Genomic DNA, 22,649 nt, shown 5'->3' on the forward strand with positions numbered 1-22,649 from the left:
ACGCTGCGCATGGAAGACATTTTGTAGCACCGGAAAAATAAATTACAGTCAGACCTTCACTTCAGATTGCTTATAATTCGACATTTCCACCGGCCTAATGAGGGTGGGTGTTTCTCCTGAGATCGAAAAAGTATTGTAAGTGCCCTGTATTTAAAAACCTTCAACATTAAATGTGCTACATAATAGAACAGACATTTTACTGTTCCAAATTTACGACAACACTTATGAGTTCAGGTATGTTGTAGAACCATAAAAATGAAACAGACTTCCTGTGTGTTGACTTACATTAACTGGCTCAAAACATTTGCATTTGAGCAATTAAATATTTTAAGTTTAATCCAACATTAATAACATTTGCTGTTTAATACATATGTGAGAGGAACCAGAGATCACTATAATAACCTAGTCCTATCTATTTCTTCAAACTGTTCTAAACATTGAAAAGGTGCAGATCAGTCAACAGGTTTAAACGGGGGAAAAGTAATTTATTTCAGTTTACATTGCATTTAAAGCCATATAACATTGTTAAACAATTTACACAGCTCCCATCGAATGTAGTGTCATTTTACAAAATAAGACCAAGCTCTGCAATAATAGAATACTCAGCTTTTAAATTACTGCATAATTCCCTGTTAATATACATGAAATTGGTATAGCTCCATATGCCGTTTTTATTCTTTACAAAAGAAAAAGCAAAACCCTTCCGAAGTGAGGTTGTATTTTAAGGGCAATAAGACCCAGCCAACAGTAGAGCGTGTTCCTGATTATGAAATGCCTGAGAAGTTGCCTTGAGTCACAGCAGAATGACACAATGCCCAATCTCATGTACCTAACGTACTATAACAACATGACGATGATCAGTGCTAAAGATTGTTTGTCACTGCAAAGAAAGCAGGGATATTTAGCATAGAGCACATCATATGCAAATGAGACCAGTTAGGGCACAAGTGCCTGCTTCAGTGTGATGTACAGTACCTCAAGCTAGTGTCTGTCTATATGGAAAACATTTACCATATCAAATATAGGTGCAATAATTAAGCGACAACTAATCGATTATCAAATTAATCTAATGATTTGTGACAATCAATTAATCGTTTTGAGACCAACTTAAAATTGTCCACGTCAATGAAATTTCAGCCTCTCAACAGTACTTATGAATAATTATATTTATTCTAATAATGAAGTAAATCATAATTAGATTTCTCATAAAAAATAAAGCAGACTCATTATCTTTGTGTTTAATCAAAATAAGAGATTTGCAAACATCTGCTTTTACTTTGGAAAAACAATTATCAAAATGGTTGCCTATTTTCTGACATGTTAAAGACCAAACCAGTAACTGAATCATAATCAATTTGTTTGTGTATTTTCTGCGCTGTAATTTTGAAATGACCCAAAAACAAAAACAAATTAAAATACATAAATAAATAAATAAAAAGACCGATTCATCGATTATTCATATAACCGTTGCAGTTGCCGCCCTAAAATCAACACTAATACACTCACATAGAATGGCTTGAAACCATTTGGAAGAAGAAAGGTTTTGTTATTGTCGTCGGAATATTGCACTAGAATGAGAAGAAGGAAGAAAGCAATGAGCGATCTTGTTGTCTGAAAGTCAACACCTGCGAAGAAGGCTTGCAGGTCAAAGTAAAAATGTGATAATGTTGGAGAGGTCAACTCTCCACTAGAGGGCTTTGCAGACCAGACGGTGATAACTACGAGTCCCTTTAATCCATTCCGCGAGCAGAGAAGGACCCAGTGTGTGCAATGGGCACAGCCCATGAAAAAAGAAGGCAAACTGTTGTGTTGGAGTCTTGACCCATTTGACCAAGTGATCCAAAATTAACATTCACTGCCATCAAAAGCGTGACAAAATCCCAATACAAAAGCTATCATTATTATAATTATTGTGTCAATGCGACTGAAAGCACGGAGAAGATTTTTGACCAGTTCCAGTGTGAACAGCAACAGCAGACATCGTGGTATGGTTATGACCAGAATGATCCTTATTTACATACTTATCGTGACTTACATTCTTTGACTAATCCGAGTCCCGTGGGAGCTCCGGCACGAATGTAGGAAGCTCGCTGTAGAATAGGAAGCCCATTCATTTGCACATGAAAAGCAATAAAATCCATAAGGTGGCCTATTTTCATGTTGCGCACCACAATGCCAGTTCAAAGTCTGCGAATGCATCGTCATTTGTTCTCTTTTACAACTCCACAGTCACGTGTGAATACTGTGTGCAGACCAGCTTGGTTCACAGATCCAAGCCTTTGCTTCCCATTCCCGCACCAGACAGTGGGAACAGGTGAGACCTTCCCTTGGTTTCTACCACACCCTCTCATTCTCCTCGCAGATTTGTTGACTGTGAAGGCATCTTTGCATCGTCCTTGCTGTCGCAGTGGTGGCCTGTGCTTCAAATGTTGCCCTTGTCACTGTAGAAAGGCGTGACGTGAAACATGTAGCAGTGTGTGCACACCCTTACGGGCTTCATTTGGCCGTATCGAGGCAATGGAGCAGAGTGGGAGGAGCAGCGAGAGCAGAAGATCTGAGAGGAAACGCAACATACACCTTTAATAGGTTTGGGTGATCAACACATTAAAGGGAGGAATGGATCATACCTTTCCACAGCTCCTACAGTGATGCTTCCTGCGGATGACAGTAAAAGGAGCCTTGCAGGCGATGCAGGAGTTACACAATTCATCTGGAACCCAGTCAGGGGGATCTGCAAGGGGGCCGACAACAAAAACAGTTAAGTACCGTTAGGTAAGTTATTTATACAGCACTTTTCAGAGAGAGTTTCGCATAGTTAAGAGTGAAACCCCGCAAATTTGCAGATTTGTTTTCTTCTGAGCTACTTGTTATTTGCTGAAAACTCACCGTTGCTATCTTTGCCATAGCTTTTGAGTCCTTCTTTTCATACCTCTAGGCAATTACAAACATTTTTGGGCATTAATTGCTCGAGGATTTTTGCTATTCGCAGTAGGGCTAGGTCCTTACCTCCAGCAAATAGCAGGGGCTCACTGTACAGAATGCAGAATTCCAACATTTTACAGTGAATACGAGGAAAAAAAATTAAATAAAAACAAAATCAATTGTAATCTAGTCTTACTGGAATGCCTACCTACACAAATGTTATTTCCCCCCTTCTTACAGCTTTTTAAAATTTTCCACTGAAGATGCAGCTCTTCGCTCAAAAGGAAGTGTGTTCCACAATTTGGGAGAAACGTACGGCAAGGCTCGGAGTATCACCTTTAGTTTTTAATCTGGTGTGAGGGACAGTAAGTAAAAGGCAGTCAGTAGACTATAGTGGCCAAACAGGACATTGAAATGACACCAAATCCACCAAGCCTGACCATCGAGGGCTTTGCAAGTGATTGTTAAAAATATGTATTGAATCCTGAAATGAACAGGGAGCCAGTGCAAGAATGACCGGGAGGGATGTGGCTGCTGAACCTATGGGATCTAGACAAAAGAATGGGGGCAGCATTCTGAACCAATTAGAGGTTGGTCTAAAAAGTTACGATGGGTGAAGAGAGAATTGCCCTGGTGAAGACTTGAGGAGATAAACGAATGATCATTTCCAGTTCAGAATGAACATAGCCCTAAGTTTAGAAATATTTTTGAGGAGGGAGAAGCAGGAACAGGTTAGAGTTTTATTATCTCCTTCAATTGAGGCGCACATTTTTAGAAAGGGATCCAAATTAGGATGCAACAATTAATACTGCTGTCTAAAAAGGAGCTGAACGAGCCAAAATCACAACAGGTGCTTGATCCATGAATCGACCAATAACCTGGCATTGTGACTGGCCGTTTAAGTCTGTGCTATTACGACGCCATTGACTTGTGAATCAACAATTGGAATCGCAGCCAAAAGTTCCAGACGGTCGGCAACTCATACGAAGGAGTCGCAGAACCACGCACAACGCGAATGAATCGTTCGGTGGCGTTCGGTCTCGTCGCGGAGTGCGCGGTTAGATTTACACCAGCAAAGAGGGGCTGCAATACGGCTGCATCTGAAGAGGAAGTGCTGACATTTCAACTATATTCAGTGTGTTTGCGGTTATGCTGACCTTCAAAATGGCCCTCACGGGCTTTGGCTGCCAATTCTGATGAGGAAATGGTCTCCTGACAGAGAGCACAGTCCTCGAGTAGTGCACTTCGCAGAACAGGACCTGCTGGGCACCACAGAGGAACCAACTAAAACCGAGGTCTGCATAATTAATTGTTTTTTTCCTTCCCCCCAGTGGCAGTTGCATATGCATGTTCAATACACGATCCCTACCTTTCTTTTGCTTCTCGTTGTCTCCCTGCTCGCACTTGGTTGCCATAACCTCAAATAGTGTCTTGAGGATGCTGCGAAGGTCACTGGCGTAGTTGGTCTGCAGCTGATCAGCAACACCTACATCCCACAGCAGAACAAAACATGATGAGGACCAGGGAAAGTAAGGTACACGCACACCGACAATCAGGTTAAATTGAAGCGGTTTCCCTTCTTTGCAATCAGAGTCAGCAAAGACCCGATTCTTGGATATCTCTGAAAGACGATCCTGAGCAATTATTTTGTGGGGTTTAATAAGAATGTTTTTGCCCCTGATCTGCTCGGAAAATAGTCAAGACAACAATTGTAAATGTTATACCTCTTCAATACTTGATGGCAAATGCTTGTGTGTGTGTGGTCAACACCGGGTTGGGCCAAGCCAGACAGCGATGGGGAAAAAAGTACGACAGCCAATTAGGAAGCTCGCAACAGTGCTTGGCTAAAGCAGGGGCAAAGTATGGCCTGCTCCATTCTTTAATATTTGTTGCATTATTTTAGCCATTTTTTCTTAAAATTGGTTAATTAAAATGTTTTTGTATCATTTTGTATTCATTTATCTCAATAATTAATTGGTGATGGCTATATTGTCACGAATAAAATAAAACCTATTCGTAAAATATTTCACATAAATTTAATTATATATTTTATTCAATAATTGGTAAATTATTTATAATTTAACAAAATCCAATGAATGATTTGGTATTTATTATATATATATATATATTATAGTATTTTACCTACACATTTGAACTTTTTAAATCTATGAATAAAGTGAAAATATATACAAAATGTCTACATTTTAAAATATATTTATTTTATTAAAAGAATGGGTGATTGTAAATAAAAATATAATGTAAAATATTACACACAATAAATTGATATTCTATTCAATACTTGGGTAATTAAAATCAACTATAATATCCTTAAAATGAGAATGAAAGAAATGAGAATGAATAGTATTTTAATGAAAGAAACTATTTTACATTTACAATTTATTATTATTATTATTATTTATTAAAAATCCTAATCTACAAATGACCTGGCCCATCTGTCAGTTTTAAAAATCAAGTGGCCCTTGAGCACATAAATGTGTCCACTTCTGCTGTAATGTTTCTCCAACATTATTCACTACAATATAAAAGAGAAAGACAGTTTGCAACCGCATTGTATTTAACTGATTAGATATTTGTCAGCCTAGCGTCTTTTATTTCGTATTCTTTGTATTTTGCAGCAGTCTGGATGTCATGTGGCACCCGGCTGCCACTCACAGCTCAGTCTTGGTACTACGACAGACATCTGGTCTAAGGGGAGGAGACACTATTGTCAGTGGAGGTATTACAGGAAGTCCTCGATTTACGAACGAGTTACGTTCATACGCTGGCGACGTAACCCGAATTTCCGCGTAAGTCGGATTTCACCGTTAAAGTCGAAATTTACGTCGAAATACTTCTGTTACGGGTATTGTCCCATGTGATTGTGACAGCAAGCTCAGTGCGTGTGGGCGTGTGCGTCGATGTGTGAGTGAGACGGGATTGCGCAGGCGTCGTCCGGCGGGATTGTAAAGGAGGAAGGAGTGCGCGCAGGTGCGAGTGTGTACAGTGGCAAGTGTAGTGACGGCGACCGGGGAAGAGTAGCGATTAGCGGAGGACCCGTTGACGTTGAATGCGCAGAGGAGCTAATAAAGCCATTAAAGCAGCAAATCGGTGCTTCGTGCCTTTAATGTTGCCGCCACCCAGCACAGCTGTGCAACGAGAGAAGGGAGTTACCCCCGAGTTACCCCCTCGGCACTGGAGAAGGCATCTCCCCTGCGTCTCCCGACCACTGTCGGGTGACCGTAACAGGAAAGGTTAACACTTCGTATAAAGAAACTAAAATACATTAAAATAAAAAAATAAGATTCTGTACTTACCATTACTGCTGAGAGTGTGAAAAAAAGGAGGGCGAAAAAAGAAAAGATACTCACGGCGCACAAACACAGACAAGCACTATGCACTAGCTAAGCAGAAACGCTATGGTGCTGGGGACAAAATGGCGGACGAGGCACAGGCGTCGTAAAGTCGAAACGTCGTAGGTCGAGTACGTCGTAATTCGAGGACTTCCTGTATTGGGGTGTTCTTTTAGTCATCGAGTACGGAGTCCCAGACATGAGTTCGCACAAACTACTTCTTCGTGCGCACGAAATAGTTACAGCGTGCGCACAAAGTAGTTACTGCTTGCATACGAAGAAGCCGTGGCTCCGTACTGGATTGGAAGGTAACCAAATCGAGTGCACTTTTACGGACTTGTTACAAACGACGCAGCCGAAACTGCAAGACACATGCGATGGCTTCAGGGTAAGTTTATTTTCTTATGTTCTCATCAATATCTTATTAGTCTACATTTAGGCAGTTATTTGATTGGGTCTATTTTTGCTACTTTGTTACAGCGAGTAGTAGACTACTCTTTGTGTGTTTGTTGGAACTGCAACTCTGCCTCGATTTTCAACTTCGAAAGAGGGTGCGCTCGATTTCCTTACCGTCTGTATGGACTAAAAATAGTTTTTTTCCCCCCCTCATGTCATGTCTGGGGCTCCGTAATAGAGGACATAACGCACAATAAGACCCCTAGGCATGTGTGGGTGGTCTCACATTTTTAGAATTCCTTAAGATATTAAAAATCTTTGTGCGTGTACCCCGCTTAAGCAAACAGGCACAATGTGCCTCATCATCATTACCTGATATACAAACAAAGAGACGGTGGATGAGGTCGCTACTGCTGTGGAAGCGTGAGCGAATCTTATTTCGGGCAGCCATCTTGGCATCTTGCAGAGCAAGCCGGATCTCCTCATGGTCCAGGTCCTCCGACGTGCCTGAGCTGGGAGTGAGGCTGCTGACGGGGCTGCAGGAAGCGATGAAGACTGAGCAGGAGAGGCCATTTATATCCCTCAACTGTCCCTACATAATTCACAGCTTCCATCCATATTTCATTGAGTGAAGTTGTTGAGATTTAAGACAGCAAAGACAACTAAATACCATAAACGCAGACCGAACGAAAACACCATCTGCTGCTTTGACTCACTATTAAATACTACCGTACTACCATATGATGCTGCTCATAGTTACCTGGGAGTGTAAACACTGCTGGATAGACTACATGTGGTGACCGACACACTCTCACAGTCACTACCTGACAGAGAGCTGAGGGGGGAGTTGTGAAGACTAAAAACAACAGTACAAAAAGGAGAAGAAATATTGAAATTATTAGGAAAGAAAACAAAAGCACAAAGAACTGTGAAATTTGAAAAAAAGAAAATGGACAAATATAAAAGATCAATAGAATACCAAATGACTGAGCATGTATGATAAACTCAAATGCTCAACAATGTACATTTATGACGTGAAACAATTATAGAAGACAATTTACCTGGAGCCCTTCCTGCTCTCCTCTTTGGTGTCCCTCTTGGATTCCTTAATTCCTTCCGTGTCTTTGTCTACCCCCTTGTCCCTCAGTGGGCCTCCAGTTGCATGTTGCCTCGTTTCAGTCTTCTTCTGGTAATTGCATGTGGAGGTTTCGTCCCCTATATTGTTGCCACAGTCCTGAGTGTGATGCTCCAGCTGTGGATCGTCCATCAGGGACTTCTCACATAGTTCAGATCTCCCTACCTCTTTCAGGGGCTCGTTCAAGCGGCGGGAAGAAGCGTGAGACAGCTGGCAAAGTTCTCTTCTGCTGCGGCCTCGCGGGGGTAGCCGGCAAGCAGAGGACTGGAAGACAGAGCCGTGGGCTGCAGTCTTATGGTGTTTATCTGTTCTTAGAGTGAAGCCTAACCCGAGGCCTGCGATCTCAGAGGTTATGGCATCCTCGTGGGCAACTTCACAGCTACCGCAGCAGACACAAGAGTTAAGCAAGCAGTGCGTGGCCACCAGGCCGCAGGGTTCAATCTCTGAGGGAGAGGGCCGAGGCAGCAGCATCTTGTCCACCGCCAGCTCCGTCAAGCTAGGGGAGCGAGGGTTGAATATGACCGTGGCCGAAAGCTTCATGCCGCCCATACGATGGGCAATGACTTCTGCGGTTTCATTCACAGTGCCCTCTAAGCCCATCTCCCAGCCATTGGTGTAAGGCAGCGGTTCAGAGCTGGGAGCAGATGTGCATGATGGAGGGCGCATTGCATTTAGACACTGGATGTTCTTACTGCGTGGTTGTAGACAAAGCTGCTCCGGTGGTCCTTCGGGTAGCCAACCGTTGTGAACCGCATCCGACCGTAGACCTGGGCTACGCTGCAGAGAATGAGCAGACTTTGGGGTTTTGGAAGGCGAGGCAACACAACTATGGACTTCCCTTGAGATGCTGGTAACGCCGTCTGCTGCTGGGTCAAGATCTTCCATGAAGAAGACCCTGTCTTCCTCCTCTAAATAGATACCTGTTCTTCCTCTGCCCCTCAGTACCCTGAGAGGCGAGGCCTCAGTGCTGGAAGCCCCACTGGCGCCTCCTACCTCCCCTCTGTTGGGACGGTGTGCCGGGGACTGACCCTGGCTAGGAGGCGACAGCAGAGTTGACATCTCATCTCCTACGCGGTACACCATCATGTTGAGCTGCTCCAGTTCTTCCTCATCATACTGCATGGAACAAGCAAGTTCAGCCTCTTCTGCCTCCTCACACTGCAAGTCTTCTGCCTGCTCTCCTTTCTCAGATTCCACCTCCTCCCAGCCGTTTTCCACTTCCGCCAACTCCTCCTCGTGGTTAGGGCAGACAAACAGAGACAGAGGCTTTTGCTCCTCATCACCGCCCGCCTTGGAGGTGATATTAGTAGCGCTACAGGAGGATTGATTTTCTTGGATAGGTCCTGGTGTGTGGGTTGTGGCCTGCTCCTGGCCTGTGGGTAACTCGCCATCCTGAGAGATACAGAGGTTCCTCTCAAGCATCAGTAACTCTTCCTCTGTTAGAGTCTGTAACAGGTCTCTGGAAAGGCATCAAAAGGTAGCTGGAACACCAGAACATTTTTGGTGGGAAAGAAGCAGAATTTATGAGGACACTTATTAACCATACCTGATTTTCTTCAGTAAAGTACGAAAAGGGCGGAAAAGCTCAGACATGTCCTCTGCTTTTCGGTCAAGGTCGAGAGGTCCTTCTGAGTACACGACCAATCCACTAAAAATAGATTTAAAATCCTATATGAGGAGCGGAAGGAGGAAAGAGGCCGGAGGGCTCATGAAGACGGGCAACACTTACCATACAATGGCTAGTCTGGGAATTGTAAACATCAACGCAGGCTCATAGTCATCAATCAGGTCTTGTGTGAGGTAGCCCAGGTTGAGCGCCCTAGGACAGAAGGGAAAGAGAGCACAAGTATGGTTAGTATTTTCTCTACACCAGTTCTTCTCAAAGTGAAGTACGAATCACTGCCTAAGTACAGTTCAGTTGTATTTAACTGTTTTGTAAAATAGATTAGCATCTACTCTTTAAAACAGTTTGTTTTTAAACTTTTATTTAGGTATTTTTTTTAATTTACCTTTCGTGTTCAATACATTTTAATGTAATCATTATTTGAGTAGTTTGATATTTTCCTATGTTTAAGCACAAAATAAACTGTGCTTAATGTTCGTTCATTCATTCATTTTCCGTTCCGCTTATCCTCACAAGGGTCGCGGGCGTGCTGGAGCCTATCCCAGCAATCTTCGGGCGAGAGGCAGGGTACACCCTGAACCGGTCGCCAGCCAATTGCAGGGCAAATAGAAACAAACACTCGCACTCACATTCACACCTACGGGCAATTTAGAGTCGCCAATCAACCTACCACGCATGTTTTTGGGATGTCGGAGGAAACCGGAGTACCTGGAGAAAACCCACCCAGGCACGGGGAGAACATGCAAACTCCACACATGCGGGGCTGGGATTTGAACCCCGGTGCTCAGAACTGTGAGGCTGATGTGCTAACCAGTCGTCCACCGTGCTTAATGTTACAGTGGCTAAATATACTTTTTAGGAATAAAATCACTCTCGGTTTATGATGAACACTTGGGCCTATTACACTGCTGTGTTATAATGTTATCATAATGGTGGTACTTGGAGAGCAAAGTATTTTTTTAAGTGGTACTTGGTATAAAACGTTTTTAAAACCACTTTGTCTAGTAAATACATACATATGAAGTTGGACAACTTTTTGTTTGTGAGTAAAAAGTCACCTTTCCACCGTCTCACAGAAGAGCACAATCACCTCCTGCTGTACATAGTATTCTTTGGGAGACTTGACAGGCACCATGGCTGAGACATAGCTGCAATGCAAATGATGGAAGCAAGGACATTTGCAGTTGAGTCAAAGGTTTGTTGGTGGGAAATGTGAATTACTATTTCTGCTACGACTGCCAAGAAGTTCCTAATTTACCTGAGTTCAAACTCAGCAAAAAGGTTGTCGAAATGTCGCAGTGCGTCCTTCATGCGGTCTGTGTAGAAATTGAGGTCTCGCAAGGCCTGGTCTCGGGTGATGTTGCGTACCTCCTCCAGGCTGCGAGTCAGGTCCTTTGCCAGCGGTCTCATCGCTATACTCTCAATCTCCCTGTTCATGATGATGGAGCCTGCAGCTAAACACTGCACAAGAGTGGGAACCACTTTAACAATCTCATGTCACACGTTTCCATGTGGTAAACTTGTCCTCGGGAAATGAACAGTATTTTACAGTCTTCATTGAAGGCTTGTTTTCCTCCAGACTTATGCTGAGGGAATATTGTACCTCTGCTCCAAACCACAGTTGCCCTGCTAAGTTGTCATGATGAATCTCCTCAGGGAACTTGACACAGAAGTCTCTGTTGGCTCGGTCACAGGGAATACATTCATCCATGATCTGATTGATGATGTTCAGCACATTGTCCTGCAGAGCCACACGGTGACAAAAGCATATTGAACAAAACATGAGTGCAAATGAAACCTTTTCCAAGAGCGCCATTGGAGCTTTTGGAGATCATTGATTGGGAAGTGAATGAATGAAAGCACTTTGATGTGAGTATTACATCATTCGGGTCGGTGGCCTTCAATAAAAAAACACTAAAATGAAGCCCATAATTCAAGCTGTGAAAATACTGCGTCACACACCGTGAGAGCTAATCAAGAGCTTATGTGCCGCTGGCATGTACAAGAGCCATAACGATGACTTAGAATGAGCTTTTCACTCAACTGTGGCAGCACTGTGCACTGTAATCTTGTCAGGTGCAGCACTGCGTCTTTCTCTGCACGCCCAGAGGAGTAGGATTAAAAAGCTTTGAGACAGAAAGCTTGACCATTGATTCCTTTACAGCTGTAAACTGTTGGTGTGTCCGTAAGCTTCTGGCAGCAGGGGACACTGGTGATGAACAAGCTCGAGTACCGGCTGTAAATCCTCTTTTGACAAGAGATTGTTTGCCATTCTTCTTTCAGCTTCTACTTTTGTCCCTGATTGTCTTTCAACCTTCCTCCTCACCTGTCTCTCATGTATGCCAATTTAATCTATGTTCCTCTAAACAACAAACACAGAAACATTGTAGGACCGCTCAGGTTGACATAAATAAGCAGTATGCTAGATGCTCCCGGAGAGAACCGTGAAAAGTAACTGATAGCTGTGGTGGCCGATGTAAATTGTTGGCCCGAGTGGGGTCATCTGCTATTATTGGTGCCCCTGGCTGTCGGGTATCACTGCCTATGTCATTCTTTCAAAGCTTTCAGGAGAAAAGTCAATGGGGAAAACCCCAACAATTTTAATATATAAAGACCATGCAAAATAAAACAGAGTTGCAGAAAAACCAAAATAAGCATACTGCCAAAGGAGGAAGGTAAAAGAACAGTTGGTGGTGACCTTATTAAGCATTGCTCAGTGTGCAGTGCCGCTGGAGAGGGCTGCTGGTGCACAACAAGCCACATGACGACCTCCCAACACCACCTGCAGCTCTCTCAGCATGATGCAGCATGGCATCCATCACTCATGCACAGCCTTGCCCTCCAAGCGCCTCTCAGCCCGGACCACACAGACTACTCTAACCATTATCTCTATCATCATGCGAACAATGCACACTAACACTTTACACAATGAAGACTAAGACACCCATGCAATACAAACATTAAATAAGATTAAAGGTTTTACACACGCACGCACAAATGCAGGCATGCACGCATGAACTTCAGTGCTGAGGTACAGTGTTTAGATCTCGCTTACGGCCTTCCTGGGTGGAGTTTGCATGTGCTCTCCGTGATTGCGTGGGTTTTCAAGGGTACTCTGGCTTCTTCTCACGGTCCAAACTCATGCATGTTAGGTTAAGTGGCGATTCCAAATTGCCCATAGGTGTGAATGGTTGTCTATATGTGCCCTGTGATTGACTGGCGACCAGTCCAGTGTGTACCCTGCCTCTCAGTTGGCATAGACTCCAGCTCACCTTCAACCCAAATGTGAACAAGCACTATAGAAAATGGATAGATGGATGGATAGATAGACTTTTTCTCAGCTAAACACTGTTCAGCTATGTGAAAAGTGTGTGTCTTGTTCCACACTTGTATCAAAGGCGCCATGGTAAATGCCCCCAAAAGAAACCACCGTTAGACATTTATTAACTAAACACATGACCCAAAGCCCTTTAACTCATCAAAATGAGTGTGTTCCCTTGCTTTCAAAGACCCTTGCATGCTTACGAAACTATGCACTTATCGCATGTTATCAGCTCAACATGCTCCATGTGGAAACTTGACCTAGATAAGATAACAATGAGATAACCACACCAATTTTTAGACTGACGCTGATAAGCGTTGAGTCTATTTTTAGCGTGTAGGCCAAAACCAATGTCCTAACAGATGGTTTGTCTCATCCAAATATGTGCATTGATGCAGTAGTGTAACATAAATTTGTCTCAATCCAAACATTTTCAAGCCAACACTAATCTTGCAGAAAGCTTTGAATACTAGAAAGTCATGGTTATAGACAGGATATCTCGGAGCAGCAGCATAATATACTGCTGCTCCTCACTCCTCTCAACTCACCTGGCAGGAGCGGAACTGGTTGACCAGCAGCGTACATCTTTGAGGGTCCTTCCTGCCATCGAGGCTGTCCAGTTCAGCGGCCACCTGGTTCAGCTCATCGTCAGCATAGTAGAATTGGGCCAGAAGCTGTGGGTCTGTCCTCTGCACAGAATCACAACAAACCACTCTGACAAAAGCTGCTTAAGAGACAGAATGGCTAGACATTTTATTTTTCCCATCGGGGTCTTTCCACCAAATTAAAACCATGATTTAGCATCCAGTGGATATCAGTTCTTGTAAAGTACTGGGACAGAGGCAGTGTTGATAAACCGCAACTCCACTTGTGAGTCCTCAGGAAGAACTCATAACTGCCGAATACGTTAAACAAGACTTGTCTGCCTCAACCTTTCAGAGGTTTGCTACATAAATAACCAGTGTAAGATAAAGACACACAATGCGTATCATTATATTCTAGAACTGGACTATATGCAAATTTACAAAAGGTATAATTCTATGCTGTGCACACACAAAATGAACACAATTGATGTATAGGAGTAAAATTAAAACTAAATCTAGGGCACACAAATCACCAGACTGTCTTGTAGATTATGTGCAAATTGCAGACAACATAAATTCACATATTTTGCAATGGAAATGACATATTTAGTATTCATTGTCACTAGGTGAGTTAACAATGGCTTTAATACTGTGAAAGCTCCCAGAAGAGTAGGCGTAATTAGTGAGCCTAACCCTGGTAGAGCATTTGTGTCATTATCTCCCACCGCAAATTGGAGGTGTTAGGACCAACAACACAGTTGAGCAAATTGTGCATTGGTTGAGTGAAAAAACATCACACAAGGTATGGCAAAAAAGAAAAGAATAAAGAATAATAATCACTTACCCATGCTTGTACTAGAAAAGGAAATAGAATTTAAGAATATCTATTTGAGTACAAAAGACAATCTATGCACATGCAGACAAAAGCAAGGAAGATAAACAGAAAGGTTAATGGATTTGAAAATGGCGACCACATGCCGACACGCATCATCACACACACACTGCGAGAAACCAAATGATAGTACAGGAGCTCAGGAACTAAAAGGGCAACATGACTGGGCAGACTGGGAGATACTTGTCTTTTTGTCTGTGGTGGAGTGAAAGTGTTTTTTTATGACATCAAATGTGACATTACTGTAATTGAGAAATCTCTCACAGGTGCTTTTCCCCTCAAGTTTGCAGTGCTCTTCCTGTTGCGTGATACGCTCCCTTGTGGCCTTTCTCCGAATATGATACACAACGCTGTTCCCTCACTCACACTCATTAATAATGAAACAAACTGCATGGAGAGTATACAGAGACCTGCAGTAGGAATTCTTGTCGCATCATTAAAGAAAAGAAATACATACTGCATAAAAAGGCTGTTCAAAAGACCTGCATATGGTAAGATATATATTTTAAAAAGGGCAGATTGACACTTGACAACAACGGGAGGGTCTGTGACACAAAGTCATGGTAATGACAGGAAAGCGCAGAAGGAGAAACAAAGATTTTTCTGAAGCATATAGGTCAATGTGCAGCGAGAAAGAATAGAGGCGTTTGAAACTGATGTCATCTTAAAGCTGCATTCCTCATACAAGAGGGAAATTTCCTACAGCAATGCATCATGGGAGAAACTGTCAAAGGCAGGCAGTGTTCAAAATGCACTGGAACCTAATGAAATTTTTGCAGCTTTATCTATAAAATTGCATGAAATAATGATTCTTTATATGTTAGAGACCAGGCTTAAAGAGGGCAACCATGTCTGGGTGACACTAATGCTGTTTCAATGAAGCAGCAGAACATTTGGACAAACTTGGATAAAGTTGTGAAGTGAACTAAACTGATTAAAGTTCCACAGTAGCACAGTATAAAATATGGAGCATGATACACATTGCAGTATTTGCGTTTATTTTTTTGACTCTCCACAAAGAAAGCCCATCTTGTAAAGAAACCCCCCCACATGCCAGGAACAATTAACAAAAAGGCTAAATAATATGAATTGTTCTTTGTTCATTGTGTTACATTCTTCTGTGGAATTCTTTGTGGGTTGCACTTCGAATGATGTCACTATATGCAAGTAGCTGACGCAGCTATTGCTTTTGCCTACGCAATTAGGCTGGTGCCAAAATACAAACTCGTCCTCATTCAGACATCCAGGGTGTATACTTTATTTAGGATGGATTCACACTTCATGCTTCAATTCAGTGATGCAAACATAAAATAAGAAAATGTAGGGAACTGATTATCCAAATATATCAGCTATATCATGGACCACAAACTCACTAAGGTTGAATCAACAGCGATTCTGCTGGTTTTAGCCAAGTATTGCACTCTAATTTCACCTTTCACATATCAACCTACTACTGCGGTCTTTTGGCTCGGACGACGAATAAGAGAAACCAGTGCAATCATCGGTTAAATCCCCTAACATACAAAGCCGTCACATCTCTGACACTATTGTTCGTCCAGCTTTTTTCTTATTCTGGGTCACCGTTTTTGGATACAATTTTAATGGACAGAGACTCTTTCTGACTTCCAAGCCTACCTATTGAGGTCGGCTGGCTTGGCCCCCAGCCCTAGAGGCTGGGTAAGATTATGGCACCTGGTTTTCCTGATTGGTCTCCCATCATAGTACTCACCAGGCCTAACCCCTTTTAGCTTCAGAGATCAGATCAAATTAGGCATTCTCAGTGTAGTATGGCAAAATGTGAAACTGTATTGTTATAGTGCAATGGCAAAGATTCAGAAAGGAGTGAACGTCCGGGCATATGTTTCCAGAACTTACGTCATCCCCACCAATGACAGCTCTACCTTGCATTAAGTATGGACATGATTCAGCGGACTCTCATCCCTTGTGGTGTGACATACCCCTGTGATACTCCCACTGTCGGCCACCGTTGACTGCGCTGAAGATGATGCAATCCACAGTGGTGCAAAACTGATTTCAGACCAACAATTCTTTTGTGAGCAGTAAATTAGTAATGGGTAGTGGCTGTTTGAGAGCCTGCCACTGCACAACATCAGCATTTTTGTATTTTCTGAATCCTCCAAGGTCTTGAGATTCTACACTTCATTTCCAATCAAAGCATGCAACTGATGAGTGCTATCACACACTTGGATATCATTGATGACACCGGCGTGCACACACCGAACCTGCTTGAAAAAGAGACCTTACTTCTCTCCGCGGAACCGTTCAAATTTAAAAATTTCAGTTCCCAGTTTCGATGCCTAGTCCGCCAGCCGCAAAGAAGTGGCGAAAAACAACGAAGAAGAGGCATAAACCAACGAAGAAGTAGTATCAGTCAACCAGGTGAGTGAAACAATAAAATTAAAAAAAATTAACAAATCAATCAAATTGGTTGTTAATTTTACCTATAGTTGAGCAAGGGACAGTCAAATGCAAACCCCTAATAAAAAGGAAGCATATATATATATATATATATATATATATATATATATAAAATATATTTTAATGCATTTTCTTTAATGTTTTTGCTTTTTTTAAAATCAGGTAAAACAAGTTTAACAAATTCATCTGATTGGTTAAATAGTTGAATGCAAATGTTCATCTGTGCTCCACAAAAGGGTACATTTTACAATAATGTACAGTACAAGTGTTGTCCAAGACTTTCAATAGGACAGTTCCTCCCACTGTGTTCACTATAAATAGAACGAGTACAGAATTACTGTCAAGCAGTAGACCACATAGATCATTCTTAATCGACCTCTGGTGAAGAAACAGTTTTTACTCTGAGAAAAGCAATGTACAGTGATGATGCAGCACATGTAAATAATATATTGATACACCTACTACATACATACCTATACAGTCAAAGCATTGCATTAAGTAGTTCACATTTCCTACACCTAAAACGTTTTTCTTTTAAAAAGAAAGTCCCTCACTAATCAAAAGTACTGCAACTGGATTATTTTACAAGGCACCCACGACCTGCTCTGCTTACATGATCTGAAGAATTACAGCAAATCTTATAACCTCTGACTCCAAAAAAGAAATGTCTTGGCCTGGCAGAAGCAGATTTAGCAGAGAACTTGGCTGCTCACAAGGATAAATGTGGTCAGAGTTTAGCCATCAATGCGGGATTAAAATCCAAGTCTTTCAACATTACTCATTGAACCAATGATGAAGTAGTCATCAACTTTTTGTTTCATTGGTTATTCATTTACACCAAAAGGCAATATTGACAATAATATGACCACTTGCAGAAGGTTTCCTCATTTACGGTAGCTACAAGTCAACAGATTGGTGCCTTGAAGTCACTATTTCTCAAAAGTTTTTACAATTTGGAGTTGGAACAAAATGTTGCCCCAACATTTAAATATTTTGAGGAGTTAAAAAAAAATATCATCATGGCTTGTCGGTGAATGATTTACTGTGACAATTTTATTTGAAAGGACCGTACTGGTAAGACAAAAACATCCACCAGAAGTTACCTTGATTAATGCCAAGGGCTACCAGTTTGATACAATACTGAAATAACAAATTTGCTCAAATTACTATAAATATCAATAATTAATGGAATTCATCTGTGTGAAGACACTAATCATGTTAATTATGGTAGGACACATAGATATCAATATGCAACACTTTATTTACTTCACTTCATCGCTACAATTATTTACATTTTTAAATCATCACTTACAACTAGGAACCGATTGTTCTGGTTCTCCCAGAATCGTCAAAATTAAACAATGTCAGTTCCCATTTTCGATGCCTACAGTCCGCCGACCCCAAAGAAGAAAGTGGCGAAGACGTGCTTGTGACCAACGGTGGCGTCATACAAAAATGTGTCTTAACTTTGTTAAAATTAATGACCAGTAGCCTCAGTGCAACACTTGGAATCAGATTACATTGTGCAAAGGCGGCTTTCATGATGTGTCGAAGTCTGACGCGTTCCCTCCCGCTCCGAGCCTCAGCCTACATCACGTGGAACTTCAGTCAAGTCAAACTGAGTGAGTGAAACAATAAAATACTTCTATGCCAACATTGAGGTAGCGAACAAGGTAAACGGTTGGTTGCACTTTTGCACTGATGGTTTTTAGCGTTTATTTTAGTCTTCAAACCAACGTAAGAGCCAATGACAGAAAAAAAACAGCATCTTAACACTGAGCTAAAACTTCACCAAAGGTCAAATTAGCAACTTTACATCACAATGAATTGGGGCAAAATTCACATAATGTTGTCTCACAGTATAACAAACACTAACCTTGTGCCTATCTTTATAACAGGCCCACGGGCGACTTATGCAGTCCTTGGGATTGACCTGGTGCCCACGGACACCATGTTGGTGACCCCCGCTCTATACAGTTGTAAGAAAAAGTATGTGAACCAATTAAATTAGATATTTGCATAAATTGGTCCTAAAATGTGAGCTGATCATCGAAGTCACAATAATAGACGCAAAACAGTCTGCTTAAACTAATATAGGAAGTCCTTGAGTTACGACGTACTTGACGTACGACGTTTCAACTTTACGACGCGCGTGCCACAGCCGCCATTTTGTCCCCAGCACCATAGCGTTTCTGGTTAGCTAGTGCATAGTGCTTGTCTGTGTTTGTGCGCCGGGAGTATCTTTGCCTTTTTCGCCCTCCTTTTTTCACTCTCCCAGCAGTAATGGTAAGTACAGCATCTTATTTTTTTTTATTTTAATGTATTTTATTTTATTTTTTTTATACAAAGTGTTAACCTTTCCTGCTAGGGTCACCTAACCGTGGTCGGGAGATGCAGGGGAGACGCCCTCGCCAGTGCCGAGGTTGTCCTCCCTTCTCTCGTTGCACAGCTGAGCTGGGTGGCGGCAACAATAAAGGCACGAAGCACTGATTTCCTGCTTTAATGGCTTTATTAGCTCCTCTGCACATTCAACGTCAACAGCTCCTCCGCTAATCACTACTCTTCCCCGGTCGCCGTCACTACACTTGCCACTGTACACATTTGCACCTGCGCGCACTCCTTCACAGTCCTGTCTCACTCACACATCGACACACGCGCCCACACACACTGAGCTTGCTGTCACAATCACGTGGGACAATACCCGTAACAGAAGTATTTCGACGTAAATTTCGACTTTCGGTGAAATCCGACTTATGCGAAAATTCGGGTTACGTCGCCAGCGTAGGAACGGAACTCGTTCGTAAATCGAGGACTTCCTGTACCACAACATGACATGCTTTCATGTTTTACTGGATAAGCCTTGTACTGCAGAGTAGAAAAATGTGAACGCTGAGGCTAATGACTCCAAGTGCTGATTGGTGTGGAATCAATCAATTAGATGCGTTGGTTAAAGCTCATCTATCTAGGGCAGCTGTGGCTCAGTAGGTAGAGGTCGTCGAGTGGCTGAAGGGTCGCCGGTTTGAATCCCGGCTCCGACTGTCTGCAAGTGTCCTTGGGGAAGACACTGAAACCTAATTTGCTCCCAGTGGGCCTTGGCAGCGCCTTGCACGGCATCAGTCACCCATGTGTATGTATGTGTGTGTGTGTGTGTGTGTGTGTGTGTGTGTGTGTGTGTGTGTGTGACTTTGTAAAGTGCTTTGGGCACTGTGATAGTGTCGATAAAGCGCTATATAAGTGCAGTCCATTTACCATTTATACACACGCGTGATAAATAAATAAAACAATTCTCAAGTACTGCCCCACGTGAACCATGCCTCACACAAAAGAACCATCAGAAGACCTGCTATTAGGAATTGGGAACTTGCATTAAGCTTGAAAGAGTTACAACATTATCTCTGAAAGTCTTGATGTTCACCCTACTGTAAATATGTTTGTTGAACTGAAACACCTTTATAAAGGGGAACGGTCCAAAATGTTCACCTCACCATTGTGCACGTCTCATCTGCAACCACTAAAGGAAATGTTTGGTTGAGGTTATTGCGGCCAAAGTTTCCACCAGTTAATAAATCCAAAGGTTGCCCTATTTATTTATTTTTTACCCTGCACTGTGACATTTACATGTGTTCAGTAAAAACATCCATCAATCCATTTTCTGAGCCGCTTCTCCTCACTAGGGTCACGGGCGTGCTGCAGCCTATCCCAGCTATCATCGGGCAGGAGGCGGGGTACACCCTGAACTGGTTGCCAGCCAATCGCAGGGCACACATAAACAAACAAGCATTCACACTCACCCACCCCTACGGGCAATTTAGAGTTGTCAATTAACCTGCCATGCATGTTTTTGGGATGTGTGAGGAAACCGGAGTTCCCGGAGAAAACCCATGCAGTCACGGGGAGAACATGCAAACTCCACACAGGCGGGGCTGGGGTTCAATTGAACCCCGGTCCTCAGAACTGTGAGACACACGCTCTAACCAGTCGTCCACAGTTCCACAGTAAAAACATGACTGATTATCTGTTGTGAGTCAGGTGAGTCAGTTTATTATCAACTTCGGCAGAAATCCAGGTCATTCGAAAGGGTTCATCTCTTTTTCTTGCTGACTGTATATATAGTCCAACATAGTGTGTCAGTGTCACTACTCCGGGTGAACCCCGCCTCTCACCAAACATCAGGGATAGAATTTAGCTCACTCGTGACTCTGAAGTGACTGAACTACACGGAACTGAACAATTGCATACAAATTAACACATGGAAGTTAACAATTGCATACAAATTAACAGTCAGTGATGGACTGTTGCAGACCAAACGATGATCCATAACCTGCTGCAAAAAAATATTAAATAAAAAATTCAATACATGGCTTTCCTTTAGCAGTCAAAAACGACTGTGCATGCCATCTATCACTTATTCCTTTTTCTTCCATACAGTTCGCCATTTTTGTGAAAGATCATATGATAACTTGGCATTCTGATTGGCCGTAAAAATATGTGCTGTGGCATTGTGTCTAGAACCCTGCACAATGCCTCTGTGCTGTTGCATTGTGTCTAGAACCCTGCACACCACCATTTACTTGCGATTTGATGTGGAATCGCATTCAAACTAGTTGCAGATGATGACCCTAACCGGTTAACTGTTATAAACTTTATTTAATTATAAAATTATAAACTTTAATAATACAAAATACAATAAGATAGTTAATTTTAATATTAAGATAAACTAGTTAACATTTTCATCTTTTCCCATGCCCCACTTTTTCTATAAATATTATAAATAGAACAAAAACGTATACATTTTATTTTATATTAAAAAAGTTCACTTTTTAAAAAACACATTTTAACCATTTCACAAATGACTTGACACCAAGCTATCCTTTATAAATAAAATTAAACGTGGCCCTGGCTTAAGCACAAGTATGCCCACTCCTGTTCTAAAGGTTTTAAAAGCAAGATTGTGAACAATCACAGTGCAGCCATTCTGACAACAGAGTGTGCGTGGTGGGGTGATTGGGCATTCACACAAACATGTTTTCCCCACTGTGGCTCTTGGAACAAAAGGGGTCAACAAACAAAGGGGGGGCTGAGGCTGCAGATGTCAACATCAGCGCACGTCGCCGACCGGCCATCTAACGTTAGCAGATGTGAGACACAAGTGATGCTTGCGGGCTAGCAGAGCCAGCCACACTGCCGCCGGGAAATACAAAATAAAATGGCCAAACGCTGGTCTGACATAACGTGTGCATTCCAGGGAACTTACCTTGGGCTTGTAGAGCCACTTTCGGAAGCGGTTCATCGTTACCTCGCCACCTTCCTTTTGTCACCGAGCACTCGTCTGCTTCTCCGGGGTACCTGTGTGCCTGAGAGCTTCGCTCGGCTGCTAAGCTAGCTACCGACAGTGGCTTACAATACGGAAAAAAAACTAACCCAAAACAAAAAAAAACGTACGGTAAATTGTCCAAAAGGCTACAAAATGGCCCTGAAGGGAGAGGGTGGGTATACACTGAGGCAACGACTTATTTCCACATTTTGTCGTCGTGCGGGGCTTGCCGGCGCCTGTCTTCCCCGTCCTGCCACTTCCAAAGTCCCAAGCTTACCACAGCAGCAGCAGCAGCCAGCGAGAAGCGAGCGCGTCTCAGTGCACGTCCGACGTTACTTGACAGTCACGTTGACAACATTCACCTCCCACTTTCACAGGAAGTGATGCGTTCAAGTACCGTTCTCAAAACAACGGAAATGACGAACACCTATATTATATGCGTTCACTTATGAATGGTGGAATTTATTTGATAATTTAAATACGCGTTTCTGTGAACAATAATAAGACTTTGCAGACTTCAGTAAGTTAAATTGTGTTAATAAGTGTATGATCGCCCTGGTTCATCCCCTTTGTTTATTAAAACTGTATGAAATGTTTTGTTTTGTATTTTAATGTGACAATACTACGTTGAGGCAAATGGGCTCCAGGAAAATCTCATTTGGTTAATCAGA

General features: G+C 42.4%; 1 protein-coding gene across 5 annotated transcripts; it reads right to left on the reverse strand.

The window, feature by feature from the left end:
• Nucleotides 1–475: 475 nt before the first annotated feature.
• zfyve28 (zinc finger, FYVE domain containing 28) lies at nucleotides 476–22,308 on the reverse strand. Of its 5 annotated transcripts, none has more exons than XM_061696813.1 (14): nucleotides 21,919–22,308; nucleotides 13,298–13,438; nucleotides 11,031–11,168; nucleotides 10,686–10,888; nucleotides 10,486–10,575; nucleotides 9,533–9,622; nucleotides 9,350–9,451; nucleotides 7,730–9,262; nucleotides 7,429–7,524; nucleotides 7,041–7,204; nucleotides 4,292–4,408; nucleotides 4,080–4,181; nucleotides 2,628–2,731; nucleotides 476–2,554 (listed from the first exon to the last, which is right to left on the reverse strand). In XM_061696813.1, the coding sequence occupies exons 1-14, from the start codon at nucleotides 21,952–21,954 to the stop codon at nucleotides 2,423–2,425; spliced, it is 3,048 nt and encodes a 1,015-aa protein (XP_061552797.1). In that variant the 5' UTR covers nucleotides 21,955–22,308; the 3' UTR covers nucleotides 476–2,422. The 5 variants fall into 5 exon arrangements, with proteins under 5 accessions (XP_061552797.1, XP_061552796.1, XP_061552798.1 ...); XM_061696812.1 differs by having other exon boundaries at nucleotides 4,080–4,184; XM_061696814.1 differs by lacking the exon at nucleotides 7,429–7,524 and having other exon boundaries at nucleotides 4,080–4,184.
• Between the last annotated feature and the right edge of the window lie 341 nt (nucleotides 22,309–22,649).

The sequence above is a fragment of the Phycodurus eques genome, chromosome 14, assembly GCF_024500275.1.
Source record: "Phycodurus eques isolate BA_2022a chromosome 14, UOR_Pequ_1.1, whole genome shotgun sequence".
Taxonomy (NCBI): Eukaryota; Metazoa; Chordata; class Actinopteri; order Syngnathiformes; family Syngnathidae; genus Phycodurus; species Phycodurus eques.